This window comes from Diorhabda sublineata, chromosome 3 (assembly GCF_026230105.1).
Source record: "Diorhabda sublineata isolate icDioSubl1.1 chromosome 3, icDioSubl1.1, whole genome shotgun sequence".
Taxonomy (NCBI): domain Eukaryota; kingdom Metazoa; phylum Arthropoda; class Insecta; order Coleoptera; family Chrysomelidae; genus Diorhabda; species Diorhabda sublineata.
Window position 1 is genome coordinate 21084554 of NC_079476.1, and position 22344 is coordinate 21106897.

The window sequence follows — 22344 nt, forward strand, 5'->3', positions numbered from 1 at the left end:
AATGCAATATTCATAACATATTTTAGTAGAATCAGTTATGATGTTCCTTTTCTTACTAATAGAACTAATACGATTTTTCGAGAACTCACTAAAAAACTCGAACTGGCGCGAAGGTGTCGGTGCCAAATAACTGGGAACATTGTTGAAATAAGTTTCCAGATCTTGCCTTATTATTGGATAGTACTTTACGGTATGTAAAAACTTTTCCGTATTAAAAATCCATAGTTCAACGTTTCTTCTAGCTTCTACATGTACCGTACTTAAACTATAAATAGATTTGCGGATATTTCCGAATACGCCGGCGGAACCAAGAGTTTCGATATGTTCGTAATTTTTATCAAAAATGTCTACTTGACCAGAAACGATTATGAATATATCAGAAATGATGTCTTTGTACCTGATAATTGAATCACCTGAAATAAAAAACAAGAGATTATTTGAAAAGAATATAATTGAAATTTATACTATATTAGATAAGAGGAGGATAGAAAACATCTTAACGTAAGGATCTATTGTGTACTATCTTCCTAAATGCTACGATTATTATTTCTTCGGATTTTAAGAAACATGAGGTTTCACATCATTTTCCTATGGACAGCTACTCAATCACGAAGTAGGTGTTCAACTGTGTGTATGGCTTTTTCTTTACTTTCAATTTCGTTTCGTTAAAAATGTGGGGGCGTCCGATTTAATATTAATTGTTCAACCCCATCTAAGTATCAGTTACAAACAATCGCATTGTTTTTATTAATTGAACACTAACCTTTTTGAATGAAAATCACTTTAAAATGTCCGAATATAATCTTCAAATAGTTCTCACCCAAATTAGGAAAAATGGGTATGCTGTTTTGTAGTACTCTATTCCTTTGCATTAAAAGTACGTCTCCAAAATATGCCTCGTTGTAGACATTTTCGTGAGCATTTATATTAAAACCTTTTGACCGATTCCAAATCAAATCAAATTGATTCATTACCTTTAAAACAAAATAAAAAAAATCTTTAATATTGTTTTATCAAATTTAAATTATTAAATGTATTGAAAAAAATTATTTTTAATCTTAAACATATGTTATAATAATTTATGACATGGTGCAATTTAATTTTGAACTAAAAACATATTTTTTAACAAACCTCATTTAAGTTTTGATTTAACTTAATAAGAGCAAAGGCATATATTAGTATGTTTTTAAGAATTATCGTTTTTAATTTTCTATAATCGAAAAATATTTTCAACAAATTTATTATCTTAGAAATTATATACGAGGGTGGGTCAACTTTTTATATAAAACCTACCTGATAGATTGATTTTAATACTCATATAAAGAAACTGTCGGATAAAGATAGATAAAAAAGGATTTCGAATGACTAATTAATAACCACTATTTTGTAGACAAGGAAGTAAAGAAGCCAAGGAAAAGTTACGTGAATATTTTCCTGAAAGTACTCATCCCCATAGAATGATTTGTAAGGAGTTTTTAACTTTTAAAAGGATGGTGCTGAACGTTCATAACCGTCATTTAGAGAAAATACTCCAGAAAGGTTAAAAAAATCCGTACCTTTGTACTTAGCGAGCCTCTAATAAAAGTACGTGATATAGCTAATGAAGTAAACATTTCCGCTGAATTGATATTCAAAGGTTATATATGAAAAATGCTACCTGGAGGGTACCGCGATTGTTAATACTGATCAAAGGCTATTTCGTATCAAAAATTCAAACGAATGTTTGGATATTTTCTAACGTCATTCAAATTAATTTTTCTATCGAAATGTTACAGTAGATGAAACATCTTTATTCCCCAGAAACAAACATAAAGGACTTCATATGAGCAATGTGATTCCAAAAAAGCAAAAACCGGCTGATATGGGTATAGGGTCTTTTGGCATGCCGAAGGTGTAATTTTTATTGATAATTTAGAAAAACGGAAAACGATAATAGGCTAATACTATGCTGGTTTGTTGATACATTTCGATAGCAACCTCAGAAAAAGGCGTTTGTTGACGAAAAGAGTTTTGCCAAACTTCGTTTCAGTTTATTGATTCAATTACTTTCTGTTGCAAAACTTTTAAAAATGGCTTGATGTAAATGGAGAGTTGATGGTTTGAGAAAGCTGAAAACTCGCCGGATTAATTGTATAAATTTTACATTGAAAAGTCACCCTTCCGTCATATCTCTCACGTATTTCACCTTACCTGTGTCTTCAATGCAAAATGAATATTATTTTTGTCCAAAAACCTAGACAAGTTATTCACATTTTCACGAAAGTTTAGAGTTTCTTCTGCTTCGGTCATTACAACAACGCATATCACAACTGTGATAATCGTAAATAAAAAGAATCCAATTATTATGATAAAGCTCGTCCCAATTTTCATAAAATGTGTAGTAGCTATGATATCACCAATACCAGTGCTTGTTACTAAGTTCGTAATAAAGTAAATTCCAGTTGTGTAGATTTCGTTTACATCTAAAACACGAAATTTCAAATTAAATTGTGATTTGTGAACATAGATATAATTATAAATTCAGTTTTTTGAAAAACATAAAATTACTTGCTCCCAATCCCAACAACCCAACAAGAGTCAAAGTAAAAATACAGGTGGATGGTAGGATAAAAAATTGGAAGGAAGGTCAACAGCAACAAGTTATTCAATATAATGATGAAACCTTGGAGATGGAAGAAATTACAGAGCTTGCGCCAACATAAAGAAAGTATGCTTTCCAATTTTTATCTGTAACTCTGAAATATGAATGGTGACAACGACAACTGCTGAAATTACTTCCCTGATAACAGCATGAGATAGATAAAGACAGAAAAATGTAATTTAAAGATGTTAGAAAGTAATCATTTTTTGTATTACCCTGTTTAAATAGGTCACAAGTTGTTATGCGAAAAATCATAGTTAAAAATTAGATTTATATAATTTACTTGCTTCACTTAAGTAATACGATATGTATTGCAAAGGACCTTCATAATTTATTTTCTCGTCGATATATTTTTTATATAATACATTTCATTTTATTGAAATAATTATTGACATAATTATCGAGTATTAAATATTTATTTTGCTTATACAATAATATCTGGTCAACTCTATGTTGTTTTCACGATAAAAATTGTTATCATTATCAAATAATAACTAGAAGAAGACCCAGCAAAATAACAATACACAAGGTGTTTCTAAATTCACGCGATAATTCAGGAGGTGATTGCTTGTATGAATTTAAGATGGATCTTTCCTAAGCCTTTTCCAGATACCACCTTTAAAAGGTGGTAACTAAAATTTAGTTACTTTTTTTCTATAATTTCAGTGGAGCAAAAAGTTAAAATTCTGTAATTTTAGTACACTCGCGAAGGACTAATCACAATTTACAATAGTTACAACAAAAATAAACACCTTAATTTCTAGTTTTTCTAATAAAGTGAGTGGAAAATAGTAAAAATGTTAAATGTATTACGATTCATAATAAATGCTAGAAATAACCACCTCTAGCGAAAATAGATTAACGTAGCCTGAAGTGTATTTCTTATGGTGTCACACGCTATTTGAATACGATTCTTAAAATCGTTGATAGGAATTATGGGTATCATGTTGACTAATGATTTAATCCCATAAACAGAAATCAAGAAGATGTAGCTCTGGAGATCTTGTTCGTTCCAGTTTCGGATAAGCGATTGTGAATACGCGCATATATAGAAAGATGAGGCGTCATTTGTTGCGGATATTTTGCAGCATAAAGACTCCTAGCTTGTCGAGAATTTGCATTTGACATACCATACTCAAAATGCATGTCAACCATTGCAGCGTTCGACATCAGTCTACTACAATTTGAATAAACATTAACACCGTAAATGATTTGTCGAAGTGACAACAGCTTACTATTCTAAAATCAAAAAAAGAATGAAGTCATACCAACATTTACTATGAATTTTATGGATTTCAAGTTACAATGCTATTTCATAAAACTTCATTTTGAGAAAAAGATATAAGAGTTGCTTCTTTCACCCCTGTATAATGCACTTAAAATTGGTAATCACTTTTTAAGGATGATATCTCGGCAAGGGGTGGGCTGATAAAATTTTGTTATAGGAACACCCAGTATATTTTCAGTTTTATTTATAAATTATCTTGATTTTAGGTCTCTTTTAATTAAACTTTCGTTTAAAAGCATAAAACCTTGACGTTACGGCTTATTGCGGTCTCTATCAAAATATAATGTTCAGTTTGATAAAGATATTTAAACAGAGATTACCATGTGGTAGGATTTGAAGAAGAGATTACAGATATACTTTTTGGTTTGAAAAACTTTTACCTGGGAACGTATCGTTCATCCAAGCTTCTTTCAAAAATCCAGAATGACAATGAATAATGCCTGTGATAGGAACTCCATCTTCATTCACGAATATTGTATTTGAAATATTTTGATCCAATTTATATTGACATATATAACTTATTCCAACACTGCTCAATAAAAGTATAACGACAATTTCACAAAACAAAAATTTGAAAATTTTTACTGCAGTGATGGACATAAAGTTTCGATTTTGAAAATAGTTCAAACACTTGAGGACTTTATAGAATTGAATCAGTTTAACGAGATTCCACGAACAGTACGAGTAGTGAGGAAATATATTGTCGGTATGGTTATTTTCATAACGGTCTGGATAAATATGAAACATAATAATTTGCCACGGAATCGCCGCTATCAGATCCAGTAGAAAAGCGTTGCTTAGATAGTGCCTAAAATATGGTCAATAGTAATAAAATTACACAGTGAAAACGTAACTTTTCTTGTGAAATAATACAAATAATACAAACTTTATAACAATGGTGAAAATTTGCCTTTAAGTTACGATGTAAGCTTTTTTAAATACCTTATCAGCATCCCATAAAGTTAAAAAGGAGAAATGACAATAATAAGCTTGTATTTGTAAGATTTATTTTGACCTCTTCTGATAGCTGTTATTTCTAGTAATATCGCCACTGAAATTTTCAGGTATCAAGTAGTTTTCGAAAAATGTAATCATTCAACACACATTGTGGTACTGAATTATAATTTTATATTTATGTTTAAAGTTTCTTTAAAATTGATCTGTCAATTTCTCTCCCGTTCATCCACTTGTGTGCTCTTTCAATCATAGAATATTCTCGTTTTTCAGAATAATTCCTGCATATTCGATGGATCCTTAGTCATAAAGGAAGAGGCCAAGTTATAGAAGAGAGAAAATAACCTATACAGCTGATATCTAATGACTTGTCCAAATTATTTGCATATATGTTCTACAAATTGTTTTTCGTACCATATTTGGCACCCGCAATGAAGTCTCATCAATTATCAAGAAGAGGGGAAAAGTTTTTCCAGGGAACCATCGAATCTGGCAAGGTCGTGAAGTTCCGACCAATCAAACTCAGGTTTTACATTAAATTAGCTCAGGCAAACCAAACAAATTTCTTGACCTCTTCATTTAGTCAAGTTTCCAATGTCTGTTTTTGCTGCTGATAAAAGACGTTTGTCTGCATTAGTTCCATAGTTTTTTTGTTCATCAAAGAAACGTCGCCGTAATCATTCATTGGGATGCATGGAACCATCTATTCTCCCTCATTCTTTTTGGGACAATCGTTTTGTTCCGACATATCATAAAGATATTTAAACGGTAAATCATCTCTAAATAGATTTGAAATTCCAACTTTGCCCGATAGATCTTGTATAGTGATTGTTTATTAATCAATAATCACGTTTAACGAACTTATCATCTTCAGAGACCGAAAGTGAATTGTTAATCTTCGGTAAACATGTCAAACAGTGTAAATATGATTATTCTACCATGAAACAGAACTTAAAACTTACCAGGCTGTATAAGCTGGATGTACTTTTAGCATTCCATTGCCGTCGTAGTATCCCATGTGAAGGCTCAAGTACATATCAAGATATAATGATAGTTGAGAAGCAAATTCAATCCAATTAATTTCGTAAGCAAAGGGAGGCAAACTGATTACCAATATCAGAACAACTGCTTGTAAACTGATCAGTACAGCTCTTAAAACGCACCACACTTTAATAAAAAGTCCTTCAGGATTGATTGTAGCTGGCAAAAATATGAAGCTTAGAAACCAAAATGGACCCAGTTTGCTTCTGTATACTTCAAAATAGTCAGGCCATATTTTCGTTATGTTGAAAAAACCATCTCTAATTAGAACAGAAATTAATACAATGTACTACTGATTCCAAATGAATATTGAGAATTCCAATAATAATGAAACTATTGATCATTAGTTTACGAAATTGACTTCAGTATGATCTGTTTTTTCTCTTTAAAAAGTAGAAGTAGCTAATGAAGTGAGTAGGTATGTTGATTTAGTATCAGTTAACGCCCTATATATATCAGCTCAATTTTAGAGGTGTTGATCAAGACATCGTCAATAAATCTGCCTACTTTGCACGAAAAGAGATCCAGTGAAAGTAAAAAGCTAATAAGACACTGCAGCAACAGACACCTACCAATTAAAATCAGTACAAAGGTTTTTCGGAAACTATAATTTAAGGTCAGGTAGTTCATCTATCAGTATGAATAAATTATTTTCAAAGTTTTAAATGAAACAACACATCATCTAATCGCATTTACCCGTTCATCTACCAGAGTAGAAAGGATCGATCATATCAAATGACTACCACCCGATTAACTCGATCGGTTTCGAAACAACAATAAACTTGATCCGAAAAGTACTATAACGCTAAAGGTGCGTGCTCATTGGAATATATTAATTCAACGCAAATTGCTTCTGCAGTTTGACTAAACTTTTTTGCAGGGTTGCGTCCTCTACGGGATAAATGGAAAAACTAGTAGAAAACAGCAAGCGAGAAGGTGCTCGGTGTGAACGTATCAAGAAAATTTCGTTAATTTTATTACTACGTGCTTTATTTATTGAAATTTACATCCACTGTTAAATTAAAGTTGTTATTAGAAAGGTATTTCATTAGAAATTAGTGAAGAACGTCCTTGGATCAGTGTGACTAATAGAAAAATTGCACTTATTTAAGAGGATCGACGTTCCACAGTATTTCAAATTTCGAAAGGACCTAATGCCCAATTAATCATCAGTAAGCAGATGGCCTTCAGAAACATCTCAGTACGTTGGGTTTTAATGATGATTAAGAATTTGCAGAAAATCATATTTCTCAATTCCTTCAGACTCACATCAAAACCGGCAAAGGGCAAAATTTTAGTACAGCGCAACCTACGACGATCAAGTTAAGCTTCAGAATCGACGTAAATGACGAGATTGTCACTTCCGCGTATGGTTTCTCTTACAGAATATCTCCAGGCACCGTACTGCAAAAATAAGGGAGCAGAAACTGGTGAGAATGAACTGGAAAACACTTGATCATCAACCTTAATGTCCAGACTTATGATTTCTACATTTGAACCTCTCAAAGAAGCACTTACATGAGAGAGATTTAAGACCAACCATCAAGTGGAAACATTCATGCGCAACTGGTTAGATACCAACTTAATTATTGGGAGAGGAATGCTAAAATTACCAAAATACTATACATATATAATATATATACATATATACTATGTATAAGAAAAGAGGGGAATTATATAGAAAAATAATTTGTAGAAATCTACTTTTTCACTTATTGGATTTGTAACAAACTTACTCTTCTACTTCTGTTTCTTCAATCACTTGGGGCTCGACTTCGATCAATTCTAATTTTTCTACTCTTTCTATAATCTGGTTATCATATTTTGTTTTCTCCAAAAAATATAATTCTTTGGGAAAAATCCTTAAGATTCGATCTAATATTGCATACTCTATGCATATCAATTTACAATCGGTGGATGCGATAACTGTATGTTTCTTTGGTAAACAATAGATCGTTTCCAAAAGTCCTAAATGTTTACCAGGACCTACAGTACATTCTAATGTATGGTTTGAGTCATACATTTTGCAGAAACCTTCTTGTATTATGAACATTGTTCTTGTTGGATCGCCGTATGGGTATAATATCTCGTTATTTGGAAGCAGCCAACATTTTACTTCTTTTTCAATCAACTACAACATGATAAAGGATTAGACAATTACAGTGTGCATTTAAGAGGAAAGTTTCATACTAGAAAGCCTATTTGAAAATGTAGAATTAGAAACACAAAATTTTTAAAAATTTTCTAAATTATTCGGCATTTTATATACGATAATCGGATTCTTCAACAACAACCTCTTCATCATTATTTGGATGTTGGTATAGACATAGACAGTTTCACAAAACTTCTCTTCTGAGACTTTCATTGTGAGCTTTACACACCATTCAATGTGTTTGTGAATTGGGAATGGGAGGTCCACTCAGGGAAAGTATTCTTGCTTATTAAAGTTAAATTTTTGGACTCGTAAATGTTCTCACTATTTTCCCTTTCGTATTGTCTCCAGAATTCTTATCCAAGTCTGAGCTCTCTTGTTATATTGAGTAATGGTTAACAGTAAGTGTTCTGTCTGAGCGAAAAACCATTCCGATCGATTACAAGGTCAATAACATCAAGCAGAGGTTCTGACAAATACCTGGTGGATTATATGGCTTGTTAAACAAACTTTGGACCGTATTTACTGGTCTTGATATTGAACCACATCTACAGAGATGGTTTCTATATAAATGAAACCAGTTAGATTTGGCAACAAGCTCACTTTTAGACGATTGACCTTTGAAAAGTACCAAACAGCGTTGTTTTGCCATTCAAGTACCAAAACATATGGTGAAATAGCAATTCATGAAATAAACCATGTTTCGTTAACTAATTTCAACAGTATTGAATATACTGTTTACACCACAACTACACCAACACTAACAATTATACTGTCTAACGCACGTTTCGATAACCAAGTATCGTCTTCAGAGACTATTGCCAACGGTTCCAGAAATTCCAACTTTGTAATTTCAACAGAACAAAAACATGCGGAGTAGATGGTATTGAGATCAATACCATCACATACGATTACAGTTATATTTTTGAAAAGCAAAGAGAGAAGCTAGTAGTGGTAATTTTGTTAAGGGAGACTGGGTCATTTTCATATGAGACATGGAATGGCTCTAATATAGGAAAAATTTTTGGTAAATCCCTTACTGTGCGTCTAAGAATGAGAATTATCAATGTATTATTTTCTATCGTCGGCCATTTGACTGGTGGACAAATTGACCAGGCTACAGGAACAGGGAATTAGATTTTCAAAGAAAAACAAGTTAGGACAGGCAAGAAATTACAGCCTTGATGTAAAATTTTCGATATTTTGTAGCTAATGCGCAAATTAAACCTCAGAAGAACATCTAATTCAAAATTTAGAGAATTTAAAAATGCCAAAGGCATTTTCATTTCTAATCTAAAATATCCAACTCACTAACTAGAATGCAAACAAAAAATTATAGATGATTGACATTCAGCACTTATACCGAGTATGTGATGCACATCACGCAACTTTCTTTTTCTGACTACCGGTTTGACCTTTCAGACGTTGACAATACATTGCGGTTATTATACTATTAGCTTCCGTCATGTTTCTAATGTCATTCGAAATCAAAGTTTCACGTACAGTTGACAGAAAGATTAGTTCTATTGCTCATACAAAAGTTGTTGGCTAAATGTAAAGAGAAGAAAACTTTTGCGGTTAATTGAACATTTCTTTTAACGTGGAATAACAAATAGAAAAAAAAGCAGAGGAAAAGTTACGTAAATATTCTACTAAAAGTGCTCCATTTCATGGAATTATTGCCAAGTGGTTCTCGGCTTTTAGAGCTGCCGGTGTGATGCGATTTCTTAATGCTGATAAAAAGCAAGCACGCATTTAGAAGGATGGAAAAAGTTAACTGGCCAATATTATACTGACACGTTTTGATACTGAACTGATTTTAAGAAATAACGACCGCATTTGTGAAATGAAAATAGTTGATTCGCATAAATCACAATCCAGAATGAGCTCTCTAGGTATATGAGTGCAAAACTACATAATATAAATTTATCTGACTTAAATAGATTGTTGATTTCGATATTTTGTAATGTTGTTTAACAATACGAAGTAAATTGAATTATTTTCACTTTTAAATATTACTTCGTTTCGTTGTAACGCTAAAGATGTCACAAAGTATCCATCTATAACAGCAAGAGAAAAGTGAATTCAGTACATTAATATAATTACTGATGCTAGGTACATGGACTGCAGCAATTATTCTTAGAATGCAATCAGTACACAGAACGTTTTGGATACCAATACTTTTTACTTACTGCAAGAAAATAACTATCCATATTTTTAAAAAACGAACTATCGTGTAATGCGCTCACGCCAGATATTTGAATGAGCGTATCTAAAGAATTTATCGCAGATTCTTGAATGTACTTTTTAGTTTTCTCTCTATAAAACCATGGGTTTATCTTTAAATAGCTGATGATTTTCTTTTTCGTGTTGCTTCTGATGTGATAAAAATCTGAAAAACTATTTTATTCCTTTAAAAATTGTTCGTAGCTATATATTACATTAAACAGATTGGGCCGCGGTCTTCGGTCCATTTTGATAGTTGGTAGTATAAGAAAAAACTCAATCTCGATATGAACGATAAAGCCATTGAGTGGAAAACGAAATGAGACGAAGTATAAGACTTCACAGGGAAAAATACATCATGCTGTATATGTTAGATCAATCATCTATCGGAAAGCTCGGAAAACGGTCAAAATGTTTGACATCTCTTTCGAAACGTTATGAAATCTGGGATATGAATCTACCTTCAGGAAACAATTATCTCAAAACAACGCCGTAGAAGTAAATCGGAACTAATAACATATTATAAATGAGCATAAATACCATTAAATGGTACATGGACGGCTCCAAAGCAGCAGACAGAACTGGAATAGTGATCGGATCCAGGATAAAAGGCTATGATAGCTTGGGCAATAAACCAAGCAGTTCTCAAACAGAAATACGTGCAATTAAAAAATGCATTTCAGCTTAAATTGGAAAGGAATTATCGCAAACAGGAGATTATTATCTTGTCCAAGCGACCATTAAAGAGAAAGTTTAATGGACTAGGGAAAAAGTGACCCTTCAATGAGGTCCAGACACACTATAGTGAAAAGAAATGATTGAATGTATCAATCAAAGTAGGAACAATTTACGAATACTAACAGGGGTCTTATCGGGGCATTGGGCATTTTTGTGAAGTTGAGAGGTTACTGGAGGTATATAGAATTTCTGAGAAGTAAAATCATGTGCCTGCCAGGAAAAAACGAAAAGCGTATTCGAATATTGAAAAGAAATATAGAATAAGATACTGGGACCGGCAAAGAAGGTTAATGAACCACGAGATACATAACGACGTAAAAGAAAGTGATATAGTGACGGTGATAAAGATCCAAATGCGTAAATAGTTTGGACATATATGAAGAAGAGAGCCGAAACACTCGATACGGAAGGTAACAAGATTGGAAGCCAACAATTAAGATGGCCGAAAGGTCCACCTACAGCACTCTGGGAAGAATAAGAAATGCAGGATAGTGAGAAAAGCGAACAAGAAACTGTGACAGAAAACTCAAAGCGCAAATATGAATCCACAGAGCCCGAAAGAGCGGTTATCATCCGCAGTGGATGATAGGCCAATATATTTATTATTTAAATCAGAGATTACTTTCAGAAATTTTTGGTAAAGTTTATGAAATTCGACTGTCAAAAGAACTTACTTTTTTAGAAACCACTTCGTCTCGATGTATCCATTGCAGACGGTATTTAAAAATCCGAGAGCAATTAATTGTCCTAACCAATAACATTTTAAAAACAAAAATATTACTACGATGATAGTGATAAATATGAAGTCACTTGGAGCCTTAGGTAGAAAATCTCCTGTGCCTGTATAGAAAACTGTACTTATAGCGAAATAAAATGATAAAATTAGAGCTCTTCTAGGATCCTGAATATCGGGGTAAGACTCTGTAGAATTTAACTAAAAAAAAAGAAGATCCTTTAGTGCATGTATCATGATTATATATCGTCTTCATAGATGGTTAAACTTGGTTATCTGATATTGATAACGAAAAGCTTATCAGATAAAAAAAATTGTTTTGTTGGTGTGGGTGTAAAGTACCGGGTATTTATATCTGTATCCTACAACTTATATTAGTGAAAACAGTTCACGAGAGTGGTCACAGAAGTACCTGGCCTGACCTAGAGATGGCTGAAATATTATTTTTCTATGATAAATACATAGAAGATAAATTTAGATCTTCGTAATGTGTAGATTAATATTTGACGTAAGTTTGCTTTAAAGCTCGTAAAATAACTGGTAGTTTTGAAGTTTTGAGGGTAAATGGATAAGCTGTTCCCTGAAAAGTTATAAGTTTTGTATGGCCTTTTGGAAGGAAATTCAATGTTGGGGGTTATAACGCTTCATAATTCATCTAACTTAAAAATATAAATGATACATCAAACGGAATAGCATCAATTGTTTTGGCACTAGGGAGCATGATCCCGCAATGCTATCCAAATTGAGTTCTGCAATAAATAATTTCTGAGATACAGGTTACCTATATCTTTAAAGCTATTTAATTTGTTTAATACTCACAATATACCAGCCATTATCATCACAAGTGACATAAATACATGAACTGATATCAAGTATACAGCAAGAATAATATGAAGCCCCTATCATATATAACAAAGTATTGACTGCTTTCTTTGCCTAAAATACGGTAGAATTAATTATATAGTACAGTAAAATAAGATTTTAATCCGAAAAAATGTTGTAGCGCACTTAAAATTGGCACACATTTTCATGTATTTGAGGAAACAAAATTATTTACTTTGGGTAGCGGAAGCCACCAAATTTAAAATTCAAAATAAGACAATATATTTGTTATTTATACTTCCAATACCAAAAGATAAAAGAAGTTGTTCTAATAGAATGAAAGTATCTTAAATTTCCCACATAGATGATATCTTCCTCTCTTTGCGTACAGTAAGTCATTAACTCAAAAAACGAAATTGGAAGCTCAAATTATCGTAGACAAGCATCAACGTATTTTGTGTTTCCAAAAAGTCCACCGTACAACTGGTTTTTTATTAGTTTCAACTAAAAAATCCAGTTGTCTTCTTAAAATTGATGAAATTCTTTATCAAGCTATAGATACATCTTCCAAAGACAATTATATCATTCTCCAATATGACAAAAAACTTTGACGGATCCCTATTTTCTTAACTCGAACAAACTTCCCAGAAACCCACAGTAAAAGTTACAAATAACATTTAATATGCGTTTTACATAAAAAATTGAGAAGTCAATTTCAAACTTTAGGTCTTAGCTTTTTGATAGCGTGACTATAAATGAAGATATTGGTCTACAAGATTCTTAATTCCATCGTTAATACAAAATTAAGAAAGTGTACGAAAACTCATCTTCGAGAATGTTAATATGAATTTAGACCCGAGAGATTTATTAGATGGAATAATAGAAGACTGCAAGTTGAGAGGTACAATTATTACTAAAGACGTCCAAATAATGGCGTACGCAGATGATCTGGCGATAATAATGAGAAGTGTAAAGAACATAAAAAAAATTTTTTTGAAGATCGAGGAAATCACTCAAAGCATCCACACAAGCCACCGAGCATACCATAAAATCCGGCCTCTAATGTTAAGCAAAAAAATCAGTAGACATACTAAAACGGAATTATATGGAACAACCATAAGGTCAACAGTAGAAGCACACCTAAAATGATATGAAGAATATATGGACCAAAAAAGTTAGGTGGCAGACAATATAGAATCCTTATGAACGTTGGAATTGAGAAATCTTAAATGGATACAATATCACCAGATTTATAAAATCGCAACGAATATGATGGGTGGGAAAAATAAAATAACAGCAAAGTTAAAAGATTAATATGGTAGCCCTCAGGAAACCGCTCGAAATGAATACCGAAAATCCAATGCGAAAGTCATGTAACAAAAAATCTGAGCAATATGGAGGTCCGTAAATGGTGGAGTAATACCCAAACAGAAAAAAATGGAGAGAAATAGAGGAAGAAGCCAAAATATGCGAGGAACTCTAGTTGGAAAAAATAAATAGAACGTGGATTGACTCACCAAAAGAAAGAGTCAAAAAGCCCTTGATTAAGCGGTTACTATTCTTTTTGGAAAGTATAACCGATTATATTCGTATTTCAAAAATACGTTTTTGCTGCCCAATTCAAAATTTTATTGTTTCGTCGTTTCTTCAAAATTCCAGGACATTGTGCGAAAATAGATGAATTTATTTTCCTTTTCCATGCAGAGATTATCTCAATATAGTAATGGGATACAACATAAATGCAATTCTTTTGGACCGGATTTTCAGTATCCTTCCCTTTCTTATTTAAAACCAATAAAAATCAGTTTTACGGTGCAAAAAACCTTCATTGAAGAATAAATTGGAGATCTTGAAAAACACAACAAACTTTGAACCCGGTTTCTACGATTATCCTCAACAAAAAACTACTTATTGTATGCAAAAGGGCAAGAAATTTTTTTATAATATTAAATAATATTAAATAAATCTATGATAATAGTTTTTTTGTGTTACTTCTTTTATGTAGGAGTATGTTTCGGTATTCGAAGTATGATGAAAAATAGATTTTCAACAATGTTTTCTCTCAAAATGCATCTTATCACGAAGGTTTATTCTTGTTACACTACTTTTTACATTTCTGGCTATTTTTCTCCTTTGCTTCCTTTATTATATATCGGTTTATTATTATATAATATATAATTATCGAGAATAAAGTTTTGTTAACAGGAAGTAAAAAATATATTTCTTAGGCCACATACGATAAAGAACTTTCCATCTGACTTACATTGACAGTAGCCAAAAATCAGTATCAAATATGTTGAGTTCGTAGAAGAAAGAATATAGCATTCAATAATTGTCTTTCAATGAGAAATTAATTATTTACATAATAACAAAAATCAGTGTGGTCAAAATCAACCATTTTAAGCTGAATTTTACGAAACTGGATGTTGATTTGAGTATGAAGTAATGATGTTAATTGTCACTATCCTATTATGCGTTTGGAAAAGCTCATTTTAACAACAAATTAAAAGATAATTTGTATAATATAAACTATTGCATAAAATTCTAGAGAAAGTCGTGAGTTTTTAAAAAAATCAATACTCAAAAATTTGCACGGACTTGTTCAATTCCAATAATATGCAAATTATCGTATAAACAAGATTGAAAGTAATAAAAAAACTCACCAAAGAGGAGTGAACATGTCCAAATAAAATTTCGTTTATATCAGATAGCCTATGCAATCTAAGTAAACGATTGAATTTTAGCAAATCGTAAAATCTGTCCGCTTTTACTTGATTTGAAAATACATTTGACCATATTTCTGGAAGAGTCATATCTCTTATATCTTCAACATTATAATTAGTTGTCAAACTCACCCATAGGAAATAAAGAGAATATATCAAAATTGAATTTCCAATTATCAAGTTGTTTATCCAAAATAAGTAATAAACTGTTATTTTCTCCTTCCTAAAAATATTAATAACTGAAAATTTGATACATAAATGCCAATATCTATTCTCTCCACTTGTTTTTCTTATTTTTTGTTAGTTTCTTTATGTATTATTTAACCAACAATTTATCACCTCTTCTTGTCGTTTATATTATTGCTAATTTGCTTCGATGTCCACTTAACTTTTATTTCGATATCACCTATATTTCGATTCAATAGAATAAATATTCTTTAATTTTATATAATATCAGCTGCCCAAGAATTCTCCAAATGCCAATTTACGAAACTCCATCTTCATCTGTCCACTTAGCATTTGCTGCTCAATTTCTATCCCCTTATATAATTAGTAGCTATCGAGCTAGACAAGCTGCAATACCACTTGGTTGTATACCACCAACCACCGAATCTTTATATTTTCACATGGAGTGTAAATTTTTAAAAAGTTGTATGAAATTATTTTCAGATATGTGAAATAGGATGGACAAGATGGAACAACAGTAAGTATATAGGATAATTCCAGGGAAGATGACCCTAGCAATTTTAATGAATCTTATTGAATTCAAATATAAACTTTATTTATAACTTTTATCAGAAATCAACGATAAAACATTAGAACTGGCAATCTCTCCCAGGGTATCCGGGAGTGGCCATAGTAGTCTAAGAGAGATGGCTAGTAGTTATTTTGCCTTTCCCTTTGCCCTTAAGATCATTTAACTCCTTTTTTCTCTTATTACCGCTGTGAGAACATATATCCTGAAACTCTGTGCAATTATCGAGACAAAAAATAGGATTTCATCAATTCAAGAAACATATCGGAGGTTATGTAAGCGGGTTTTTAGGACATATATCCTAGGAGCGGTCCATTTTCGGATTCAGGTTATTTTCATTGTACTTTAGTTATGCACGCGGGAAGCATAAATTTAACTTCAGTGTTACAACAAACATTTACCCTGAATATTTCAGCTTTTTATTGGAAGTTGACATAACTACAGCTTTGGAACATTTTTCAGCTGAAACATGATCTGGTCGATTCTTCAATTGCCACCCAGACTCGTTCATGTTGTAAATATGGCCAGGTTTATTTATTAAGTCATTGTCACCAAGAGTCCTCTAAAGCATTTCAAAATAGGAGCTTTCCTCTTTTTCCTCAATGACATTTCGTAATTTCTTCTCGAATACATTTGCAACTAATCATAGCCCGCCTTCTCTGCTGTCTTAATAAATCTGTGGTTAATTAATGGCTCAGCACACTTGATCGCAACAGTTATTACATCGTTAATAGTCGAAGGAAAACCTCGTGGCTGCATGCTTTATATGCTTACTTAATGTCTTGTCGATGTCTACACCAAAGGTTGATGATGGCCTTTATGTTTTAATCTTCTTTTTTTTATAGTGGAATATTGTGAATTAAAAAGGCCCTATAAACAGTCATCTCGCCATTTTGTACTTCTTCTATGGAATTTTATAAATCGTCTTCACTCCAGACACCTCGACTACCAGCTGCATTCCGTTTATATTGATTAGGCATCTTTGACAAATATTAAAAATTAAAAATCAATCAAAATCATCAAAATTTATCACTATCTCTCCCGTGAGATTATGTACATGCTGTTTCTTTTTGTTCCGAGAATATTGGAACCCTTAATTTTTTTTCACAGGTGAGTTAAAACAAATAATATGAGTAAAAACAACTCAAGATAGTGGACGTTTTCACAACACACCTAAATTTAAGCGATCAAACCTTCATATTTTTCTAAACCTGGCATTGCGATATTGGGCGACATCTGGCAGCAAGTTTGGCGACAAGCATTCATGGAAATCTGGCAACAGTGGTTATCTCCAGATTACTCTGCTCATTCTGCGAATGATACTGAACTTGTATATATGCGATTTGTGGGTTTATTTGAATCAAGGAGTAATTAAGAAGTAACCAAGTCTTAGTTACAGAATAAATGAAAATCATGATAATTATAAGGAAACTAATATTTGTCATTTAATTTTCATACCTGTTTATATCGATATTTTGTTACAAAAAACTTGAAATAATATATGCAGTATTCAACATTAAGTAATAATAAATTATCAAAAAAAGGATTCTGTTCAATATTACTATCTTTAATTTTGAATAAAAATCGTCTTATTCATAATAAAAAAGTGTTATTGAATATATGAAATATTCCACATCCAACAGCTTATCTTCGCATTTTATCATGAAACCCCAACGATTATTTAGATACAATAAATACCTCAAAAGCATGACATCACATAACACATATGAAATGTTCATATCTCTTGTACTAGAAGATATATTTTTTGTCCTACATACTGCTTAAATAATGCCCATAAAAAAGAATAAAACTTACGTCAATATTCGTGTGAAATTTACAATTAATCATAACATCTATTAAACATGCAATATCACCACAAATACCAAACGTCGAAATGGAGGAAGGTACATTTTTTTCAAAAACTACATAGTATGGATACACACTACAAAATGTTACTTGAACCATACTGTTGAATAATCTCCAAATCTTGAGCTAAAAAGGGGTTGAAGAATTTCTAATTATTATACTTTTTACTAATCTTACAAGAAATTTTTTTGTCTTGTCTATTCTACGTTCAAAGACTACTGCAAATATTTTGGAGTTTGCTTATGAGCATGTATTGAAAAACAACTTCTTCTAGAAATGAGCTTGTTTTCGAAATTACTGATATCCGACATTAGGATAACTGAATCAATGACATGCAAATATTTCTCTTCACATTCTTGATATTTTTCTAAAAATCCACTACTGGTCAACAGTTTTTATCCACCCTATAGTTTGCGTGATACACAACAAATAAAAACAATATGATTAATTTTGATATTCATATTTTAATGAATATACATAGACAAGAATATAGTACTAATAAAACTACAATCTGTAATTGTTAGTGTATATATTAAAATTTTTGATTTATCGATCAAAACCCCTTTTGCTTTTGCAATTTTTGCATTCTCTGTAAAAGTTCCCACAAATACTGTTCGTCCATTCTGTTCCATTCTTTTTTCAGAAAATTCCAAAGATGTGAAGTAGAAGAAGGACTCTGCTATCGGGTAACGTGATGGCCAAATCATTAGTTTTAGTACATTCTTTTTTTCCAATTCTTCCAAATTCTCTGTGAATAGCTTGGGAGGAACAGTTGGGTTCGTTGTCATGCTGGAAGATTCAGTCGCTTTTTCTCCAAAACATTCCTAAACCATTACCGAGCCTCCACCGTTATTTACAGTTGGGATTATACATATATCTAACATCAGTTTTTCCTATGACCTGCGCACAAACTATTCTCTTAGACACAAAAACATCAAACTCCGACTCATCACTCCATAATCCTCTCTCCCAGTCTTCATGGGTCTAATTTTCATGTTCTTTAGCCCACTGCAGCCTCTTAATTTTATTTTGACGTCTTAAAACAGGTTTTTTCACTTACACCCTTCTAAAAAAGTTTCTTTTAATTTCCTTTTCACTGTAGAAGTACTCAAATGCAGATTCCAAAATTCATTGATACGTCTTGAACGTTTTCTATCGCCAAAGCTCCTGGTGGATGCATTTTTTTGTCACGTTGTAGTACACTGTACATCGAGGTATTTTAAATTCGGCGGCAATGTTACGGTTACTTTTGCCTAGACTAGGAAGACTTGCGATTAATAAACTAGTTTCAACCGATAGTTTTTTGGTTTTGCCCATTTTAAAACTTTCAAGTCCGAATTTGTGATAACGAAAAGAATTCATATACGAACTTCACAAAAGATCGCCTTGGTCAAAAAAATATAAATCACACCTCTTCCTTGGAACTCACAGTGCTAACTCGAAAAAATCAACCGGTACTTGCAAGTTTTAACTTTTTGTGATAACATGATAATTGATTCAACAGTTCATCGGCAGCTAATGGTTTGATTATTGTAACTGGTTTCAAACTCCCATGTTTTTTATGAAGTGTTGATGGCAAGCTTCAGACGCTGTTGGTAGTCGTGCTAAGTCAACGAAGAGTATTTTTTGAACCACGCAAATACAGAACTTCTCTCCAGCAGTTACCAAGTCATATTTCGATGTGGAAACGTTTAGGAATACTTTTGCCAGGGGTTAAACAGTACAATCTGTTGTGAGCTCTTGAGCTTCTCAATCAACAGATTGTCCAACATAAGTAATCATGTTTTAGGTTGATGCCAATAATAGATTTAAATCTATTAATAATAAACATAACAATATAAAAAGCAACTTGATGTGTTGGTTATTATTTTGAATGCTGGCTGAAATCTAAATACGGCCAATGAATCGATCAGATAAAATGGTGTAGGCTCAATAAACAGTGTCTACATATTTCACATCAGAATCCAGAAGTTTACACGATCAATTATTATACTTTCGTTGCACCGTGGTTAGCTGGTTATCTTACTGATTTATGTTTGGCAGTTGGCTTTGTTTGCTTGAGTTAAAAAAAACTCTGGCTCTAGTTTTCCGATAAAAGGGCCAAGATTATCACAGAAAATATGTTAATTTTTTATGCCATGAATAAAAGTTGAAAATGCTCAATAATGTGGAAGGCTTGTTCCATGTTTAAGTCATTGTTGAATATTATGCATCGTCCAGTCAGCTGCCAAAATGAAACTGTTATTCAGAAGCACCAGCCCACTATAGAAAATCACCAAAAATCGTTTGAGATGGAGTCCGTTTGGTTTCGAATTTTGTACAATCTTGATTAGATCTTCAATAGACAATAAGTTATATGTTATGATGTTTATATTTAGAAGCGATATCAGTGGATAACTCTTCTCTTTGTCATTAGTCATACCGAATTCTTATTGTCTTGATAAAGACAGAATTTACTTTTCACGGTTATTTTTAAATTTACTTACCCACAGAACTGTTTCGTCCGAAATAACATTTCGGTAAATAGGCGAATGCAATTTATATAATTCATGGAAACATCCAAAATTCTCATTATTTGCATAGTCATAAAGCTGTTCTTTAATTTTTTTTAAACTGGAAATACGATTTTTCGAATTCTTTCCTCGTTGATTTATTGCAAATAGTCGTAGTTTTATAATAGTTTGTAATTGTTTGAGATAGTATGGGAAATGCGACATAACATTCATGAAATCTTGCTTTTCTAAAACTCTTAATTCAGTGTTTTCTGCTGCCGTTACCGTTGCTTTCGACGGTATATTTAAAAATAAAGCTGTTTCTCCTACAAATTGAATAAATTTAATAAAGGAGATTTTGGTATTTATTAAAGATTAATATAGTGAAAGAATTATCATTAGAAATACTCGCGTTTGTCCGATTGAAGTCAAAAACATGTAATGAAGGGTAACTATGAGTATCACAAGTTTGTCGAAATTGACTCAACCACGGTCTCTTCTAGATTCCTTTTTCGACTTTGTTCCTTATGGTTTTATATACTTTCATCACTTTTCTTTTTAAACTAATAATTCCATGCTGTTTTTTGTGCTAAAAGATTTTCCATATTTCTTCTGTCTACCATCTGCTTTTGTGTTTCTATCTTTTCATCATCCTTTTTCCACAAATTTACTCAGCTCAGCTTGTTCACTCTATTTTCCTTCAAAACTGTTCTGCTAGCGTTACCTTTTGTTCTAATTCACAATATTTACTGTGGATTTCGGCATTTCCTTTAATTTTATTTTTCTTACAACAATCATTCTGTTCCTTTCTTCCTTCTTCCTCTATCTCCAGCTCAATTTTCACCAATCAATAGTTCGTGCTTATTTATGACACAAAAAATGAAACTTTTGCCGTGAATCTTGATATAAATGGTTTTTAAAAATGATTTTCATAATATGAAGATGACAAAGGTATAAAAGTATATTAAAAATATATCGAAATGGAAATGTGTGGGAAAATTGATCCTCTATTGAATAAACATGAAATTCTTTATCATGGATACTAACGTAAGTACAGAGTGTTTATAGCGATTTTGATATAAAAATGATTATATCTTTTTATATCCCTTATATATAAGAAATCTAAATATGAGAAAATATACTGGGTATGGTATATCAAAAAACGTATGTTTCCTTTGTCACGCAGTTATGAATCAACCTAGATATCGGCATATTTGATCGTAATATCTTTTTATCTTAAGAAACAGAAACAGAAACATCTCAACAAATTTTTTTTCTTGTATTTCTACTATTAAGACCCGATACTTGTAGTACGATAATTAAAAGAGCGGTACTTTCACAAAAAATGTTGCAGCATTGACTGCTCTGAAAATATATAAACTAGCTCACCTAAAATTGTCCCTTTCCGAAAGTAAACTATAGGACTTTCTTCGTCCTCATTACTGAGAACTTTTAAAATTCCATTTTCTATACAGACCATACAACTTTTCACAACAAATTGGTAATAAACGCTTTCACCGGCAGGCAATATAATTGTTTTCATAGCTGAAGAGATCTTCCTCAGTACATATTCTGGTAGATTGTTAAGTAATAGGGATCTATGTAATAGTCCACAATTCAAATCGTAATCGATGTCTTGTGATAAAGAAGGAGGCAGACATTTTAAAAGCGTAATATTTTCCAAGAACTTGCTCTGTTTCAATGTGTAATATCGGACAGTAATCCATTTTGTAATTTCATCGCTATCATTGACATATTTTTTCACGTTCTCTATCTACGAGATGTAATTTTTGTTTAAAGAAGCTCTGAAAATACATTTACTTAAATGTTGTTATACCATAGTAATCTGAAAAGTTACTGTGCGAACTTATGAACAAAGCTTGGTGGTTAAAGAGGCAGATAAGGCTCAATGTT

General features: G+C 32.0%; 1 protein-coding gene across 1 annotated transcript in view; it reads right to left on the reverse strand.

The window, feature by feature from the left end:
* The window catches only part of LOC130441699 (uncharacterized), a 32194-nt gene that overhangs the window by 7932 nt on the left and 1918 nt on the right, over positions 1–22344 (reverse strand). Inside the window, exons 2-8 of the mRNA XM_056775482.1 lie at positions 21820–22204; positions 20425–20756; positions 7661–8055; positions 5846–6034; positions 4310–4458; positions 2191–2462; positions 764–974 (exon numbers count right to left, since the gene is read on the reverse strand). Of these exons, the coding sequence (XP_056631460.1) occupies positions 764–974; positions 2191–2462; positions 4310–4458; positions 5846–6034; positions 7661–8055; positions 20425–20756; positions 21820–22204 (1933 nt within the window). The remainder of the gene's footprint in view (positions 1–763; positions 975–2190; positions 2463–4309; positions 4459–5845; positions 6035–7660; positions 8056–20424; positions 20757–21819; positions 22205–22344) is intronic.